The sequence below is a fragment of the Suricata suricatta genome, chromosome 1 (genome assembly GCF_006229205.1).
Source record: "Suricata suricatta isolate VVHF042 chromosome 1, meerkat_22Aug2017_6uvM2_HiC, whole genome shotgun sequence".
Lineage (NCBI taxonomy): Eukaryota > Metazoa > Chordata > Mammalia > Carnivora > Herpestidae > Suricata > Suricata suricatta.
Genome location: NC_043700.1, coordinates 131,208,809 through 131,229,034, shown reverse-complemented (window position 1 = coordinate 131,229,034; position 20,226 = coordinate 131,208,809). Strand labels below are relative to the sequence as shown.

General features: G+C 36.6%; 1 protein-coding gene across 1 annotated transcript in view; it reads right to left on the bottom strand.

Moving 5' to 3' along the window:
• Positions 1–20,226, bottom strand: part of PRKG2 (protein kinase cGMP-dependent 2) — a 113,399-nt gene that overhangs the window by 63,765 nt on the left and 29,408 nt on the right. Inside the window, exons 3-6 of the mRNA XM_029925771.1 lie at positions 11,063–11,229; positions 6,540–6,653; positions 4,834–4,939; positions 1,767–1,830 (exon numbers count right to left, since the gene is read on the bottom strand). Coding sequence (XP_029781631.1) covers positions 1,767–1,830; positions 4,834–4,939; positions 6,540–6,653; positions 11,063–11,229 — 451 coding nt within the window. The remainder of the gene's footprint in view (positions 1–1,766; positions 1,831–4,833; positions 4,940–6,539; positions 6,654–11,062; positions 11,230–20,226) is intronic.

Sequence of the window (20,226 nt, the reverse complement as noted above, 5' to 3'; positions counted from 1 at the left end):
TTGAGAATATTCACACACACATTTGTTTGCCAGGTACTCATAAAGAGCCCTTTATAAACTGCGCTGCTGTCTGCAAATGCGGAGATATAATAAAGCCTTTCTAGGGTATTTTAAAAGATGAGAACTTTCAAACTCAAATTGTGTGTTAATTAATACTGGACTTGTGCCCCCATCTATATATTCTGTAGCTATTGCCTGTGGCTGCTATAAATATGTCTAATTTACCATTTATTTTTAATGATACTAAATTTTAATATTTGCTGTCAGCATGGAATCCCCTCTGGTGAATCTATTCTCTTAGTATTATATTAAGAACAGATTTTCTCAGTTAACAAAAAAAGAAAATATATAGGGCTACTCCAGCTTTAAAAGAACACATACACACTCCCAGAAATTAGGATGAATTATTAATTTGTAACATCTGTGATTGGGTTATGTTACATTGGGAAAATCCCAAGAGATCCAGGGCAAGCAGTCCTCTTGAAAATGACTTCATTTTTGAACACTCTGGGGACACAAGGCCAGGCATTGTGTCATCATGGCCTGTCCTTGATGAACTGCTGGACAGGTTCCATGAGTTGTAAATGGAAACATTACTGATGTCACTTACACTTAAGGATAAAATGGTCAGTGCTCCCTTCTCAACAGATATTAGTTTGTATTGTATATTGTGATCGACAGAGGCATGAATCTGTCAACAATCTGTCTTGCAGGGATTTTTATATCTCCCACTGAGAACAGCTTTATGAAAGCTTCAAGTCAACATGTGATTTCCTTACTATTCCTTACCTCCTTCAAATTCCACAAAAGCCATTTTGGTTTCAAGGACATTGACCCTCCTCACACCAAAAATCAGAGACAAAATACTTGCTTCAAATTTTAATCTCTGAAATCTGAAGAGGTTCTCATATAAGGCATATCATTAGAATCCAAGGTATGTGTTATAAAAGTTTTATTCACAAAAAGACTCGGCTAGTCTTGGACTAGAACCAACCATCTGGGTGATGCCTCATGAGTTTTTGAACACATTCCAATATGCTGTTCTCCCCTGGATGTTCTCCCCTTCTTAAATGCAGGAGGTTTTAAAATGTCTTTTCATGGTGTAGAGTTTTCAAGTACGAACTTGTTTCATGCCTTAATTCAGAAGGCTGTCCCAGAAAGCCCCAACATAGCCTTCTCTACACCATTACCTAATGAAACACCCCTGACTCCTTTATAATAGGAAAACTATAAGGGATCGTGATATTAACTGCAGAAAATCAAATGCCTCTCGAGTAAGGCAGATTAGTTTTGTAAAATATTCTAAAAAGGTTAGAGTATATAATTCAAGTGGCACTTTACACCTGCAAATCCAATTTCCTTTTATACATTTCAGAAGAGTGGCTAAACCCATCCCAGCCCTTTAATTCCTGGGAGTTGGTCTAAGGTTTTACATAATAGAAGAAGGCTCCTGGGTTCTGTAGACAGGCGACCTGCTGACCTACTGTCTTTTCCTTTTCATTCATTTACAATGCTAATAACAACTAGATTATAAAGTCTTTTAGTAAGGGGCGCCTGGGTGGCTCAGTTGGTTGAGCATCGGACTTGCATTCACAGTTTAGGAGTTTAAGCCCTAGGTGGGGCTCTGTGCTGACGGCTCAGAGGCTGGAGCCTGCTTCAGATTCTGTGTCTCCCCCTCTCTGCCCCTCCTCCACTCATGCTCTGCCTCTCTCTCTCAAAACCAAACATTAAAAAAATGTTTTATAAAGTCCTTTAAAATTTCTTACCACTTCCAAGCAGTCAATGATCTTGGTTAATTTATCTTCAGGTAAATTCTTCAGCAAGGATACACTTCAAAATTAAAAAGAAACTTTTAATTATCTTCCTGAATTAAATACACACTTCTATGCAGTTCAAAAAACCTTTACCTGCATCTAAAGAAATATAATGCACTTTAATTTTTTCAAAATAAACCCCCAAAATATGTCACACATAAATAACTGAATTTCAAATACACTGAAATTATATAACCACATGTAACCACAGATATTTATCATAGGCAAATAAATAAAGACAGAAAGATACTATAAGGGGAAAAAATCAAATTTTCTCTGTTTGGGGGAAAAACCACTTTTTATTTGTTGTTGGTTTTCAGAGTGAATTATATCCAGAACAGCATTTCTTGGCACATCTCGGTATCTCTTTTATTAGCATGAGTGAGGAGTTCTGCTTTCGGAGGAGGATATGATTTTCATCTAAATCTTTGTAATTAAGTAAAGGCTGAATCCAGGGGGAATGTAGGAATTAGCATGGAAATGATCTTGATTATTAATCATACTGCACCAACTTTTAAAAGTAATAGTAGCCAGGGGCATGTAATAGGAACATTTTTACAGACAGTAATAATACACAGGAATGAAATAAAATACTGGAAGTTATTATGTGGAAAAAAACATCAGAAAATCCACTCAGTGTGATTAACCTGTCAAATGATTAAATTGTTCCTTTAGAGAAATTTCTCCTCTACTTTACCATTTTTACTCAGGACTATTAATATAATTTCTATAAGATAAATATTTATTTCCTACCACCCGTAAAGAAAAAATACAAAATTGGATCTAATTTTTAAAAAGATAACTCTAGTTGATCCTTTCCCATGTGCACAGGAAGGCACGTGGCCAGGACACTTGGCTAAGAATGTACCAGAATCATTTGTAATTGCAGACACACCCCAACTGGAGAACAGATAAATACACTGTACTAGAGTCAGATAACCAAACTCTACAACAGGAAAAAAAAAATGACTTAACTAACCAGATGGATGAAATAGAAAAAAAAAACATTAAAAAAAAAACAATTGAATAAAAAGTTGAGTTGCAAAATAACACTGTTTTTTTAAAGTTCAAAGTAGGTTAATTAAATCAAGCTAGAGACAAAGTAATAAAGGCTACCAAGGAATGACTTCTAAGCTTCAGAACACAGACCCCTCCAAGGAAACGCACATAGGATGCCGGGGAACAAATGGGGAGCACAGGAAAGCAACATTCAGTTTTGCCAACGCTCCGCTTCTTAGATTGGGCAGTAGCTTGATGACAGTCATTTTGTTATCATGTTTTATAACTTACCTATGTACCTTTTCTATATACCGCATACTTCAAAATAAAGAGATGTAAATGAGAAAAGAAAGAGCTTGCTGTATGTTATGAAACCAAGAGAAGTGTCTGTTTCTAGTCTACATTCCTATGGATGAAAAGGTAACATGGTAAGCAGAACTTCATTGATTAACAGACTCTTCATTGTGAAAGTTCTACTTCTGGTCCAAACTGGGGTCAATAATGTTAGTGAAAATTCTCTTCTATAAACTTATCACCTTTGGGGATTAGTGAGGAAATTGATAATGAGGAAAAACCTTCTGTCTCTCTCCCCACTATAAAGAAAGAGATAAGGTTTATCTGGATCACCATTGAATCCACAATGTTTAGAGCTTAGCAGTAAGTATTCGTTGAATGAATGGATGAATCAGATAACAAAAGGAAGAGCAAAGGAAAGAAGGTTTATGTACTAGTAAATTCTCTGAGGTCCTTCTACTGAGACAGAACACTAGACTCCAAAGGCATGAAATCCCCAGGGGTTCGAGTTTTATTTCACACATTCAAAGGCAACCCACAGGGACTGGTTGAATTATTTAACCCCCTTTTGGCCTTTGCATGAGTGTAGTTCATTAGCTTTAAATGCTGACCTGTGTTGCTCAGTTGTTGGCTGTTTAGATTGCCTACACTCAGGTAGAGCCCCCAACATGATAGCTAAGGCATTGGTTGGTGTATGGGTAAGGCACTTACTTATCATTATTGCAGCTCTCTGCCAGGAGTCATTATTATTTCTGGGGAAAGCAAATCAGCAAGATTCTATAGGAGAACCCTTAACACCTACAATGTTCTACTGATGATTAACAAGGCATTCAATCAATATTTATTGAGTCCTCACTAATACTAGGCTAGTTATGCAAAGTAAAATCACTGTAATTAAAAAGAGCTTAGAATTTATTTTTTGGAAATTGTAGGATGTTTTATTATTATTAGCACTTAACATAGGTAACATTTCATTACAGTATGTATTGAAGCTTTAGAGATTGTCAACACCCCCCCCCAAAAACAGAAATAGTTTAAATAAAGAATGTATATTCTCCAAAAAAAAAAAATCTTTGTATATGGCTAACTGGCCTTTTCAGTTAGATAGATATTTGTTTCTTTCTAAATTGATGCATCCAAGTTGTTGGGAGTACAGAAAAGTTCACAAAATATGTTCCAAGGATCTTTGTTATCATGACACACATAGGAAGATTTCTGGTAAGTTAATTTGCTACAAATATTAGTAATTTGTAAGACAATGTGGTATATAAATGAGAAAAAGAATGTCTCAGCTAAAGCCATCGAAGATAGTAATATAAATTAATTTTAGTATTAGTCTAAGCAAAGTGTTATTAGAAAGACAATCTTTAGCTATCCATTTCCAAATTATAGGATGTCTTTCAAAGTCAACTGAGCAACCCAGGTGAATATTTTAGGACTTTTTACACATTTTTATACTATATACAAGGACTACACCAATGCAAGGGCCAAATTAATGAAAGATAGTAAATAAATCAGTGTGCAAGGCAAATTGGAATTAAATATAATGTTTTTCTATATATAGTGGCCTTTACTGCAACAGAATACTTTTGTTTCCTCTGGTTTAGTCATGTGGGAAATGCTTAAATGAGAAAAGCTCCAGTAAAGTAATTTTTGTGATAAAGACAGAATATCCACAATATAACTACACCATCTTCTACTCTTTCAAAAAATATGTCATTCTTACCTTCTGAGGAAGTTTCTGTACTGTTCATCTCTAGCTTGAGCTGTCCTTCTCATTATATTCTGGAATACCTCTCGATCTAGTGCCCAAGTTTTAACATTGGTAATAGCTTTAGAAAGATCAAGAAAATAATAAAGTATTGTTTAGCCCCACATTAAGAAACATTCCAAAATGTTAATTGATAAATTTTTCATATATTCTCATCAAATGATATTTCTTGAAAATTGCATTATTTAACATGCAAATGGAAGGAAGTAGTGATATAAATAGTGGGTAATTTTATAAAATCATCTTTGGCTTTGAAATGAACCATGATTTGGAAGTGAGTAGCAAAAGATTTCCTTTCTAATTATGTTTTGCTTAGGATGATATCAAAATTAGTTTGCAATTCCTAATTACATACTACATCATCAGGATGTATTTCAGATTTGATCTGTGATACAAGAGAAAACCAGGCAGCCTGTAGCTAATCCAGAAAGTAAAGAATTCACAAGTAGATAATTGAAAGTTAAAGATCTGAGCGTATGAGTATGTTTTTATGTCTTTTTATGCTGTTCAGACACTGCAGCTAATGAGAGCCAATATATTTTTAAGGATCTCTATGGTTACTTTTGTATAAAGTGCATACAAATCATTTTCACAGAAATTATGCAAGGCAGTGTTTGAGACTTTTTTTATAGGAAAGACATGGAAAGCAGGAATAAAATCTAAAAAGGAAGAAGAGCAGAAGTAACAGCTCTAAAAAATCTAGATGAAATTACAATTGTAATTTTTTTTAAAGAAGTAATGAGAGCCTATAAAATAAATTAGAATCTAAAGCTTTGATTTTCTAAACTTGGGAGTGAATTAGATTTATCTTGATATTCTTGTTAAAAATACAGATCCTTACAGGGCACCTGGGTGGCTCTATAGGTTAAGCATCTAACTGGTTCAGGTGAAGATCTCAAGGTTCATGGGTTCAAGCCCCACATTGGCCTCTGTGCTGACAGCCTGGAGCCTGCTTCAGATTTTTGTATCTCTCTCTCTGCCCCTCCCTGCTTCTAAAAATATAAATAAATATTTAAAAAAATTTTTTAAATACAGATCCTTAGGCTTCATTGCCAGAGATTCTGATTTGTGTGTGGAGTGAAGCCCCAGAATCTGCATTTTTTTAATCAAAACTGCAGCAATTCTGAGACACTTACCCCAGTCTGAAACACTGAGAAACACATCTAAGTATTTCTGCCTAAGATTATCATGAATAAAGTCAATAAAAACAGGAACCCTTAAACTAATCCCAGGAGTCACTCATGAAAACTCTCATTAATTAATTCATATCCCTTTGGATATTTATATATTTTCATTGGTTTCATTGATTTTTTTCTGGTTAGAATATGATCAGAACATCATGGAAAATGGAAAGCAAACATTCTGGATGAACCAAAGGCAGACGCTTACACAGAAAAAAAAAGTGAAGTGGCAATTAAAGCAAATATTAGAATAATTGAATAATATAAAGCAATTTTCATATTTTATATGCAGACACCCGATGGAAAAGTTCCCTTAAATTTGAATTATTTATACAAATGCTTCAATATAAATTCTTTTGTAAGCATAGCATCTCTATTAACAAGAGCACACGGGGCACAATGGGAGACAGAAATACTCAGCATGCAGTGGTGACTTAGATGGTCATAAATACTGTGTAACAGAGCATTTTGTCCCGTTACCTTTCACAGATGCAGTTCTTGTACAGTTGTATAAAATGGCTAGTTCCCCAAACGTGGTCCACATAGGGATGGATGATAGCAATTTCTCCCCTTGAAACACCTCTAGTCGACCCTCTGTCAAGCAGAATATAAGAAAAACACAAATAATCCAAAGAAATTACAAAGGTAAGACGATCAGAAAGTACACAAAGCATACAGACATGATCTCTTATGATTCTCCTTATAATATAGTGGTTGACAGTATAGACTGAAAGCAGCTCTCCCCCTTATTATTAGCTGATCACGTTGAAAGAAAGGATTACCTACGCTGCCTGGGGTCTTTTGTTGGTAATGGATAATAATAATAATTACCATTATTATTATTACTTTGGACAGTTGTGAGAATTAAATAACAACATAGGTAGGGAACTTAGAACAGCAGCTAACACATACAAAGTGTTATGTTAGTGTTAGCTACTATTAATGTTATCATTGTTACAGAGTTCTTTCCCTGAAGCAGTGGATCACAAGTGTTGTATTTAAAATTCATTCTACCTCAAGAAAATGTAGCACATAAAACTATTTCCCTTGTCCAAGGAACACAACAATTACCCTATGTCTTGAAAACACATCCTAGCTGTCCACGCTAACAGAAGGACTGACTTGTCATAACTAGACATGCACTGACAGCCCGGCTCTGCCCAATCATTGGCTGTGTAACCTTGGATAAGTCACTTCACCATGCCTGCATTGTTATCTAACCCCTCAATCACTCAAATGATGTAATAAATGACAGTTGCTAAGAAAAGTGCATGAGGAAAAAACAAAATCAAGAGAATAAGAAGACAAACCACAGACTGTGAGAAAATATTTTTGCAAACAGACACATCTGAACAAAGAATATATTGTAAAATATACAAAGACCTCTAGCAACTCAACAACAAAAAAACAAACGATCTGATTAAAACATGGGCCAAAGAGATTAACAGACGCTCACCAAAGAAGATAGACAAATGGTAAATAAGCACATGAAATGATGCCCCACATCATATGTCATCAGGGAAATGCAAATTAAAACAACAATAAAATACCACTACACACCTAGTAGGAGAACAAAAACCTGGAATGCTGAAAACATCCAGTGTTAGTGAACATGTGGGGCCAGAGAAACTTTCCTACATGGCCAGGGGGAGTACAAAATGCGACAGTCACTTTGGAAGACAGTTTGGCACTTTCTTACAACATTAAACATAGTCTTACAGTGCCGCCTTTGCCCTCCTTAGCATTTTACCCAAAGGAGTTCAAAACTCTGATCCACATAAAACCTGCACACAGATATTTGTAGCAGCTTTATTTATGACTGCCCAAACATAGAAATGACCAATATGTCCTCAATGGATGAATAAAGGAACTGTGGTACATCCAGCCAATGGACTATTATTCAGTCCTTAAGAAGAAATGAGCTATCAGGGCATTCAATTTCGAATGTCCCCTCTTTGTAAAGAGAGTGAGAGCTTTCCTACTATTCTCTTTCTAATCTTGTATTCCAATAAATTTTGCCTGCTGCACAAAAATAAAATGAGCTTTCAGGTCACAAAAAGACAAGGAGGAGCCTTAAATGCATACTAGTAAGTGAAAGAATTCAATCTAAAAAGGGTATATTAAATACTCCATAAGTCCAGCAATATGACACTCTGGAAAAGGAGAAACTATGGAGAAAATAAAAAGATCAGTGGTTGGCAGGGATGGGGTCAGGGGAGATGAACAGGCAGAGTGTAGAGAAGTTTTACGATGGTGAAAATACTCTGCATGATATTATAATGAGGGATAAATGACTATACATTTGTCTAGACCCATAGAAGGTACAACAGCAAGAGTTAACTCTATGATAAATTTTGATGATATACATCAGTGTAAGTTCATCCTTGATTAAAAGAAAGGAAAAATAAGCACCATTCTGGTGAGTGATGTTGATAATGGTGGACGCATGGCTTTATGAGGACAAGGGGTATATGGAAAAATCTCTTTATCTCTCTAAATTTTGTTGCATACCTAAAACTGCTCTAGAAAAAACAAAGTCTTATAAAAATGAGAAAGAAGAGTGTCTGACACTAATCTCTCTCAAGGCAAGAGCTGGGGGAAGGGCAGGGCAGTATTTCGGGGAAGCTCCTCACAGGTTCCAGTGACTGTCTTCTCCTCTCCCTTTGAATGGGTGTAAATAAAACCTTACCTACCAAAAAGTTACATGCAAAAAATACCCACATTCTTAGAGGGGGGAAATGGTGGATTATTCTCTTCCCCTTGAAAAGTTGATCTTTCCTTCTCTTCATTTACCACTAAGCAGCTCTGCCCAGCCATTCATTCACCAAATCTGATTTGAGTACCTATGTTGTAGCAGGAAGTGATACAACTGCCAGAGGGAGAGTGGACAAGACACAAAAGATACTTATTCTGGGGGCGCTTGGGTGGCTCAGTCGGTTAAGCAGCCAACTTCAGCTCAGGTCATGATCTTGAGGTTTCTGGGTTGGAGCCCCATGCTGGGCTCTGTGATGACAGCTTAGATCCTGGAATCTGCTTCAGATTCTGTGTCTCCTCTCTCTCTCTCTCTCTCTCTCTGCCCCTCCCTGCACTCACTCTGTCCCTCTCTGTCTCTCAAAAAATGAATAAAAATGTTAAATAAAACATTTTTTTAGTTACTTATTCTAATAGAACTTATATTGTAGTAAGAAAAAAAGCTCTGTTTTGGCTCCAAATTCTACAGATACAATACAAAATTTAATAATTTCTCATTACACCTAAATTCTATTCCATTGCAACCAATTCAAGTATTTTTTTCTATTTGAGTATGACCCATGGGATTTGGGAAATACTGAAGAATTATATAGAATATCAAAGTTTAAGTTAAATATGCTTTTATTATTTGCTATTCATGCTGTATATTATAAAGGGGAGATTTTTAATTAACTAATTTGCTCAGTTAAATCAGGCAAGTCAGTCCTTAGATAATGCCATAATTAATTCAAATAAGAAATTGTCCAGTTTTCATTTCCATGTGTGCCATAGCCTTGATTTCAATGACTGTATTGATGCTGGCTTCTATTCTAATTCTCCTCTGCCCTAGTCTTTCACTGGGGTGACTGGCAGGGAACAAGATGGGCTGACATGAGTTTCTAATCTTTTCCTAGCAGCTTCCATAAAAATTTGTTGAGTTAATGATCTATCTGTTCATGCCAGAATGTCTGGTGTTGTTAAAGTAGAAGTGAAATGGCCAAGAGAAAAGTTGAAAGAGGGGGAAATTGCCCTGGGTCATCTGTCCCTAAAAACTTGAAGGTTGACTAAATTCAGACCATAGAATTAGAATAATTCTTGGGTGGAATAATTAGTTGAGAATGACTGTATAATCTTAGGGGTGTCTACAGAGATGCTTATGGAAAAAAAAGGCACCAAAATTTATGAAACTAGAATGTCTAAAGAATCAGAGCATATGAAAACAATCTTTTAGACAGTAGAATAATACATGTTTATCAATTTGTTTGGATAGGCAACTTCTGCCCTACACCTAAGGCCCCCAAGGAAATAAGAATCATGAAAACATTCTTAGATGCCAGGAACTACAGTATAAAATAAAAGACCACAGTTTGTCTCAGTTTACCACTCCATCTGGGTAAGCCACTTTAACTTTTCCCCTAAAACTCACAAAGGTGGGGCAATTCAGAATTTGAGAAGGTGTTCAATAAACATACACCCCATTAAATAATTTCTTGTCTCTATATCTAAAATCATTTTTTGAGTAACACTATAAGGCATTCTTTTGATATACACTTAAGGAATCCTTTGCCTATCTGATTATTAAAATCTACCCAGCATATAAACGTGTTCCTATAATTGTATATGGAGAAAACTATTCAAATGGTTCTAAAAATACCAGTTTTAATCTTAAAGCATTCCATTTGATGCATATGTTGGTTACATGTGCCTAAATTATCTTTTGAAAGCATTCGTATATAACCAAAATATTTTACAGAACCACAAAAACAATTGTTTTCTTTATCCTGCTACAACAACCTAAAAATGTCAACATAAACAGCAGTATTTAAAATAGAAACGCCTTTTTGCAGTTGCTGGGTAAGTGGCATTGTGATTAAAAGTACGGACTCAAGTCAGATTGTCTACATTTGCATTCTACCTCCACCACTTAAGAGCTTTGTGGCTTTTTTGTAAATTACATAACTTTTCTGTGACAAAATCCATATTAGTAATATGGCAATAACAACACTTACCTAACAGAATTGGTGAGAAGATGAAATGAGATCTCTCTATTAAGTGCTCAATAGGATGCTTGACATATAAAATGTACTCAGTAAATATTATTATCACTGCTGTGATTAGATCAATAATGTTACTATTTCATGAGCTCATTACAGTTTTGTACAAACAGAGCACCGGTTTTCCATTTTTATAAATGTTTGCAAAAAAATCGTAAGACAATAGGCAAAATATTTGTTATGTAAGAAACTGGAACTGAAAAAATCTGTGAAACCCACCTGCTAGCACAAAGATATGGTTTCCTGGTTCTCCTTGCTTAATAATGTAACTCCCTTGCTGGTAGTTTCTACCATACATGCATTCCACCATGTCTTTGATCTGCTGAGGATCCAGTCTCTTCAGAAACTGATTTCTATTAAGGGCATCTGTAATGAGCTTCTTCTCACTGGTGCAATGGAAAAGAGAGATTACATTAGAATTAATGAATACCGTGTTTTGCTATTTAGATTTACTTCAGATTCCTGATATTACTACCCATATACTTACAACTTTCCCAGTTTCTTCTTCTAGCCCCACCAACACCTGTCCCGTATAACTGACCTATTTTACATATACAACCTTTGGAAATATTTTTGAATAGTTTCCTATATAGTATTACATCAATTTTATTATCACTCCTGGCTGCCATTATCACAAATGTAGCATCTTTCAAGATCCCTAGATTAATGTTAACCAAATGATACATGATTTTTTTTTTAGAGGAAAAGAAAATCTGGTTGGTTGGTAGGTGTATTTAAGAGACTACAACACAGTACACATTTTATTTTCATTTATTCATGTATATTTGCATACATAGTGCCTATAGTACTAGTTATTCTATACCTCATTTAATCTTTGCCACTATCCTGTGAAATAATCACTGTTCTTATTCTACTGATAAGTAGACTAAAAAGCAAGCAACTTATTCCCTCTAGGACTTAAATCAAAGTCTGTGAGTCTGAAGCCTATATGGCTTCCATTCCATCTCCTGCCTCTTCTGAGCTAAGGAAAGTCAGCTCCTTTGGGATTCACTAGGTTGGATCAGACATAGAAGGTGATGGTAGTAGTTGAGGTTTCCCTAGCCTTTGACTCTTGGAATATCTAGACTAAACAGAAAATGTATTTCCAATCTCAGAACCTGTTCACTCCTCAAATCCAAGACCCTCTTGTTGATAATCCTAGAATACTCTGTTTTCTTTTGGAAGAGAAATAGCTTAAAATAATTACCCAATCTTAATTACCATAAATTTCAAATGTTTTAATTAACATACTTTATATGCAGCTGTTATAGAATTATTGAGCTGGCAGAAAAGTGACTTTGTGGGCTAAGTCAGACTCTTTGCACAACATACTTGCTTTCAGTCAAACTCAGCATGATTTTTTTAATGTGGTTTTTTTTAAGTTCATTTTTGAGAGAGATAGTATGAGCAAGCATGAGCAGGGGAAGGGCAGAGAGATGGAGAGAGAGAATCCCAAGCAGACCTCTTGCTGTCAGCTCAGAGCCTGATGCAGGGCTCGATCTCACAAACTGCAAGATCATGACTTGAGCTGAAATCAAGAATTGGTTACTTGCCTGACTAAGCTACCCAGGTGCCCCAAACTTAGTGTGATTTTTAAAAACACGTTTTTTTTTAAAATGCATCTTCCATTCAAACTCTTTCCCATCACTAGCTTTACTGTTTCAAAACATGCTGTTTTTCTACACAGAAAGTTCTCAAACATAAAGTGGACATCAAGTAAAATTTCATGGCATTGGATACTTCCTTCAAAACCCATACATACATAGAGGGCAAGATGGCAGAGAAATAGAGAGTTCCATAATTCTTGCCTGGATCTCTCAAACAAAGAAGGGCTGAAGCCAAAGAACTCTGAACTGCAAGAGTCTGGGAGGAAAAGAGACAGAGTCCACTAAGAAGACAGCCTCATAGGTGCGTGATTGTGAACTGGGTAAGATAAAAACAGGCCAGGACATGGAGGAACGAGGGGGAGGGAGCCCCTCTGTGGAGAGGCAAAGGGAAGAAAAAGAGCAGCTGGAGAATCTTAGAACGGTACCCGAAGAAGAGAAAAAACTTGTCCCAAGACGGAGAGGGATCCTATCATCCCATCTCTAACCACAGGACTTTTGAAAAGAGATCCTATCTCTAACTGTGGAGCTTTCTTTGGGCTGGGTGTCCCAGTCCCAGAAATTCCCTCTGGGATTGACATTACACAAGGGACACGTTCGGCATCAGGAGGAACCGCTCCCCTACTCGATACCCTGCTAGGAAGTACCCTGACCTGTAGGATTACATTTTGGGTAGTATCATTAATGCGAACGAAGTAAGATCTGGAAACAAGGCTGGGTGCAGAATATGGCCCACCTTGGCTGCACCCGCAGCATAGTGAGATGGGACCCAAAAGAGTGATTTGCAATGCTTCGTTCCAGAAAGGACTGGGGGGCCGCCATTTTTCTCCTCACAACCACCAAGGGGGGGACCTCAGGGAACAGTATGGAGAACCCACAGTGAAGGCAAGACCTGCCTACACCAAACCATGCCCATCTGCACTGGTTAGTTGCTTTGTTACCAGATCCTGGATAGACGCTGCAGAAACAGCCCCTCTCCCAAGATCAGCAATGACACATTGATGTGATTAACTCTAGATCAATTCTTGCTTTCTTGCTATTCAGATATATTCTCCCTTATCTCATTCTTATCTCTCCCCTCCTCTGGACCAGGTATTCTGGTTATAGGTTTACTTAAACAGGCATATATAATCTATTCTCTTGATGCATGTTCTACACTTCCATTATTATCTTCCTTTCTCTCTCTCTGAAATAATCAGACTATATATTCTCTCTGGGCAACAGTATTTTCGTTTGTTTGTTTCTTTCTCCTCACCTCCTGCCATATTCTCCATTGTCTCTATCTGAATTAAGCCTTTTGGTCTCTCTTCCTAGTCATTGTTCAATTTCTCTTTCTCCCTACCCCTGTCATTTCTCTCTTTTTATATGTTCTTGCATCAGCACTGCCTCTACCTTGCTCTTTACTGGTAGCTGGGATTTCTGGTTTTATGCTTTTAGACTGTCCTTTGTCTTTTGTTGTTTTTGTTTTGTTTTGCTTTTTGTTTTTTCCTCTTGGTTTGCTTATTTGTTTGATTTGTTTGTGATTTTGCATGCTTTTGCTCCTTGTTTCTTTGTCTGTTTTCCTTTCCAGGGCTACCTTAAGAAACAAGCCAAAGTACACATCGTAGAGAGTCCCAAACACCACTATAAGTAGGGAAACAAAATAACCAAAGTCTCAAGAGAGACAAAAGGACACCATTAAAAGAAAACTTCCTGAATGGACAGTCTATGAGCCTCCTTTAATATAGCAGTACTCGCAGGTGCAGAGCACATAACATGGTTTTAAAACTTACAAGAGACATAAAGTTAACCAAAATGGTGAAACAAATGAACTTTCCTCTGTAGAAATTCCAGGAAGAAGTGACAGCTAATGAATTGATCAAAACAGATATAACCAACATAACTGACCAAGAATTTACAACAATAGTCATAAAATTGATTGCTGGGCTTGAAAAAGCATGGAAGACACCAGAATGCTATTGCTACAAAGATTATGGACCTTAAAAATAGTTGTGATGAATTAAAAAATGCTATGAGGTGCATAATTAAATGGAGGCAGTCACTGCATGGATTGAAGAAGCAGAGAGCAGGATAGATGAATTAGAAGATACAATTATGGAAAAAGAGGAAGCCGAGAAAAAGGGAGAGATTGATCCAGGAGCATGAAAGGAAAATTCAAGAACTGAGTGATGCAATCAAGTGAAACAATATCCATATCATAGGAATTTCATAAGAAGAAAAGAGAACGGGGCTGAAGGGGTACTGGAACAAATTATAGGCAAGAACTTTCCCAATCTGGGGAAAGAAACAGACACTGAAATCCAAGAGGCACAGAGAACTCCCTTCAGATGTAACTTGAATCGACTTTCTGCACAACATATCATAGTGAAATTGGCAAAATATAAAGAGAGAATTCTGAAATCAGCTAGAAATAAAAAGGCCGTAACATACAAAGAGAGACATACCAGTGTAGTTGCAGCCCTATCTACTGAAAGTTGGCAGGCCAGAAAGGAATGGCAGGAAATCTTCAATATGTGATGAACAAGAAAAATGTTCCTTTATCCAGCAAGCCTGACATTCAGAATAGAAGGAGTGATAAAGATTTTCCCAAACAAAAATTGAAGGAATTCATCACCACTAAACCAGCCCTACAAAAAATCCTAAGAGGAACTCTACAAGGGAAATGTTGCAAGGAACACAAGGAACCAGAGGCACCACTACATGCATGAATCCTATAGAGAACACAGTGAATCTAAACCAATATTTTTCAATAACACTGAATGTAAATGGAATAAATGCTCCAATCAAAAGACATAGGGTATCAGAATGAATAAAAAAAAAAACAAGATCCATCTATTTGCTAGAAATAGCAACAATAGTCTACAAGAGACTCTTTTAGAACTGAGGACACCTTCAGATTGAAAGTGAGAGGATGGAGAAATATCTAACATGCTACTGGAAGTCAAAAAAAAGCTGGAGTAGCCATACTTATATCAGGCAAACAGAACTTTAAAATTAAGGTAGTAACAAGAGATAAAGAAGGGTATTATATAATAATTATAGAGTATATCCACCAGGAAGAGCTAACAATTATAAATGTCTATGCATTGAATTAAGGAGCATTCAAATACATAAAGCAATTAATCACAAACATAAATAATCTTATTGATAACAATGTGTTAACTGCAGGGGTCTTTAATACCCCACTTACAGCAATGGACAGACCAACTAGACAGAAAATCACTAAAGAAACAATGGACCTGAACGAGACACTGGTTCAGATGGGTCTGAAAGATATATTTAGAACTCTACATCCTGAAGCTAGGGAATTCACTTTCTTCTCAAGTGCACATGGTACATTCTCCAAGACTGATCACATACTGGGTCATAAAACAGCCTTCCATAAACACAAAAAAATTGAGAGTATACCATGCACACTTTCAGATTACAATGCTATGAAACTTAAAATCAATCACAGAAAAAAGTCTGGAAAACTTCCAGAAACATGGAGGTTAAAGACCACCATACTAAAGAACAATTGGGCCAATCAGGCAATTAAAGAAGAAATTAAAAAATACATGGAAACAAATGAAAATGAAAATAAAGCAATCCAAACTCTTTGGAAGTCAGCAAAGGCAGTCCTAAGAGGAACATACATTGCAATCAAGGCCTATTTCAAGAAACTAGAAAAAGTGCAAATTCAAAATCAAACAGCACACCTAAAGGAACAAGAAAGAGAGCAGCAAGAACACTCCAAACCCAGCAGAAGAAGAGAAATAATAAAAATCAGGACAGAAATAAACGTTATAGAATCCAAAAAAAAAAGTTGAACAGATCAATGAAACCAAGAGTTGGTTTTTGAAAAAATAAACAAAATTGATAAACCTCCAACCAGGCTTCTCAAAAGAAAAGAGAGAGCACCCAAAGAGTCAAAATTATGAATAAAAATGGACTTATTACAACCAATCCCTCAAAAATAGAAGCAATCATTAGGAAATATTGTAAAAAATTATAGGCCAACAAACTGGACAACCTAGAAGAAATGAACAAATTCCTACACGCACATGCACTACCAAAATTCAAACAGGAATAGATAGAAAATCTGAACTGACCCATAACTAGCGAAGAAATTGAATCTGTTATCAAAAATCTCCCAACAAATAAGAGCCTTAGACTAGATGGCTTCCCTGGGGGATTCTACCAGACATTTAAATCAAAGTTAATACCAATTTTTCTCAAGCTATTCCAAAAAATAGAAATGGAAGGCGAATTTCCAGACTCATTTTACAAAGCCAGCATCACTTTGATTCCAAACCAGAGACCCAGCAAAAAAATAAAATAAGTAAATAAAACCCTACAGGCCAATATCCTTGATGAATACAGATATAAAAATCAACCACAAGATATTAGCAAATTGAATTCAACAGCATATAAAAATAATTATCCACCAAGATCAAGTGGGATTCATTCCTGAGTTACAGAGCTGGTTCAATATTTGCAAATCAATCAATGTGCTATATCACATTAACAAAAGAAAAGATAAAAACCATATGATCCTGTCAATAGATGCAGAAAACAGCATTTGACAAAATACAATATCCTCTCTTAATAAAGACCCTTGAGAAAGTCAGGATAGAAGGAACTTACTTAAACATCATAAAAACCATTTATGAAAAGCCCACAGCAAATACCATCCTCCATGGAGAAAAACTGAGAACACTCCCCTTGAGATCAGGAACACGACAGAGATGTCCACTCTCACCACTGTTGTTTAACATAGTGCTGGAAGCCCTAGCATCAGCAATCAGACAACAAAAGGAAATAAAAGGCATCAGAATTGGCAAAGATGAAATTAAACTTTCACTTTTCACAGATGACATGATACTCTACATGGAAAACCCAACAGACTCCACCAGAACCCTACTAGAACTGATCCAGGAATTCAGCAAAGTCGCAGGGTACAAAATCAATGTACAGAAATCGATTGCATTTTTATACACCGATAATGAAGCAACAGGAAGAGAAATCAAGAAACAGGTTCCATTCACAATTGCACTAAAAACCATAAGATACTAAGGAATAAACCTAACCAAAGCTGTAAAAGGTCTGTATGATGAAAACTATAAAAAAAACTTATGAAGGAAATTGAAGACTGAAAGAAATGGAAAAACATTCAATGCTCATGGATTGGAAGAATAAATACTGTTAAAATATCAATACTCCCAAGGCAATCAACATATTCAATGCAATCCAAATCAAAATTGCACCAGCATTCTTCTCATAGCTAGAACAAACAACTCTAAAATTTGTATGGAACCACAAAAGTACCTGAATAGCCAAAGTAATACTGAAGAAAAAAACCAAAGCAGGAGGCATCAGAATCTCAGACTTTAGCCTCTACTACAAAGCTGTCATCATCAAGACAGTATGTTATTGGCACAAAAACAGACACATAGACCAATGGAACAGAATAGAGAACCCAGAACTGGGTCCACAAATGTACAGACAATTAACTTTTGACAAAGCAGGAAAGAGTATCCAATGGAAAAAGGACTGCCTCTTTAACAGATGGTGCTGGGAGAACTGGACAGCAACATGCAGAAGAATGAAATTAGACCACTTTCTTACACCATACACAAAAATCAACTCAAAATGGATGAGGGACCTCAATGTGAGACAGGAAACCATCAAAACCCTAGAGGAGAAAGTAGGAAACAGCCTCCTTGACCTCAACCGCAGCAATTTCTTACTCGACACATCTCCAAAGGCAAGGGAATCAAGAGCAAAAATGAACTCTTGGGACCTCATCAAGATAAAAAGCTTCTGCACAGCAAAGGAAACAATCAACAAAACTAATAGGCAACTGATGGAATGAGAAAAGATAGTTGCAAATGACATGTCAAATAAAGGGCTAGTATCCTAAATCTATAAGGAATTCACTAAACCCCACACCCGAAAAAAAAAATAATCCAGTGAAGAAATGGACAGAAGACACTCCTCCAAAGAAGACATCCAAATGGCGACAGACACATGAAACAATGCTCAGCGTCACTCATCATCAGGGAAATATAAATCAAAACCACACTGAGATACCACCTCACGACAGTCAGAGTGGCTAAAATGAACAAATCAGGAGACTATAGATGCTGGCGAGGATGTGGAGAAATGGGTACCCTCCTACATTGATGGTGGGAATGTAAACTGGTGCAGCCACTCTGGCAAACAGTGTGGAGGTTCCTCAAAAAACTATCCATAGAACTCCCCTATGACCCAGAAATAGCACTGCTAGGGATTTACCCAAGAGATGCAGTAGTGCTGATGCACAGGGGCACATGTACCCCAATGTTCATAGCGGCACTGTCAATAATAGCCAAATCATGGAAAGAGCCTAAATGTCCATCACCTGATGAGTGGACCAAGAAGATGTGGTATATATACACAATGGAGTACTACATGGCAATGAGAAAGAATGAAATATGGTCATTTGTAGCAACGTGGAGGGAACTCAAGGGTGTTATGGTAAGTGAAATAAGTCAGGCAGAGAAAGACAGATCCCATATGTTTTCACTGATATGTGGAATAGGAGAAACTTAACAAAGGACCATGCAGAAGGGGGAGGGGAAACATAGTTAAAGAGAGGGAAGGAGGCAAATCATGAGAGACTCTTGAATACTGAGAACAAACTGAGGGTTTATAGGGGTAGGAAAGAGGGGGAAAAGGGTGATGGGCATGAAGGCAATAAACTTGACAATAAACTGTATAAAAAAACAAAAACATACATCAGATCATTAGGCCACATTAAGAAAACAATAAATTCCTTCTGCCCTATAGTGACTCCACTATCCTCAGAGCTGTTCAAACTGAGTACCTTGAAAAGTTACTTCTTCCTGAACTAATTTATCACCAAATCTTATAATTTCTCTTGACAAAATACCACTGTTATCTGTTTTAGTTTCCATTTTCAACGATGTCACCACAGTCCAAAAAGAAAAATCTTAGGTCAGGTAAACTTTAATAGCTTCTTTTTTAACATTTCAGCTTCTAGTCTCTTTTCCTCATATTCTATTCTATACTATATTATCAGGTTAATCTTGCTAAAAAACTGACTTCATCCTGTTACATTTTTCTCTCATCCCCTAAAGCCAAAAATTCATCATATAATATATACTGAGAAAATATTTTGCTACATGTTCTCAGGGCAAGCAGAAGAACTGTGAGCAATACCAAGGATGCCCCAGCTTTCACAGGCCTTTCACATTCTCATAACATTTCAGCCAGTATATCATCAATGCCCACATAACCTAGTTTCCCAAAACATGTTTCAGGAAGGGCTCTCCCTTTATAAGCAAGAGTGTGCTGAGTTTGAACAATTTTGGAAATTTACAATGCATTCTTTCAGAGTTCAAAGAAATATTTCAGTAAACAAATCTGTTAAACCAATGTTCCCCAAATCTCAATGTCTTTTTTATATTTACTTCCTCTTTTGGCTTAACTTTTATGAACATTCCATGGAAGTAGTCTGAAAACCCTTTTGCCCATAGAAGAAAATCAATATCCCGCAATCTGGTATTCACCATTTCCCACCACATGGCTCTTCTCCCTCCATCTAGTACTAACTTCATAAAACAAACCCTTTGCTTAAGAAAAATTGATTCAGGGGCACCTGGGTGGCTCAGTCGGCTAAGCCTCCGACTTCGGCTCAAGTCAGATCTCAAGTTCGTGGGTTCAAGCCCCGCGTCAGGCTCTGTGCTGACAGCTAGCTCAGAGCCTGGAGCCTGCTTCGGGTTCTGTGTCTCCTTC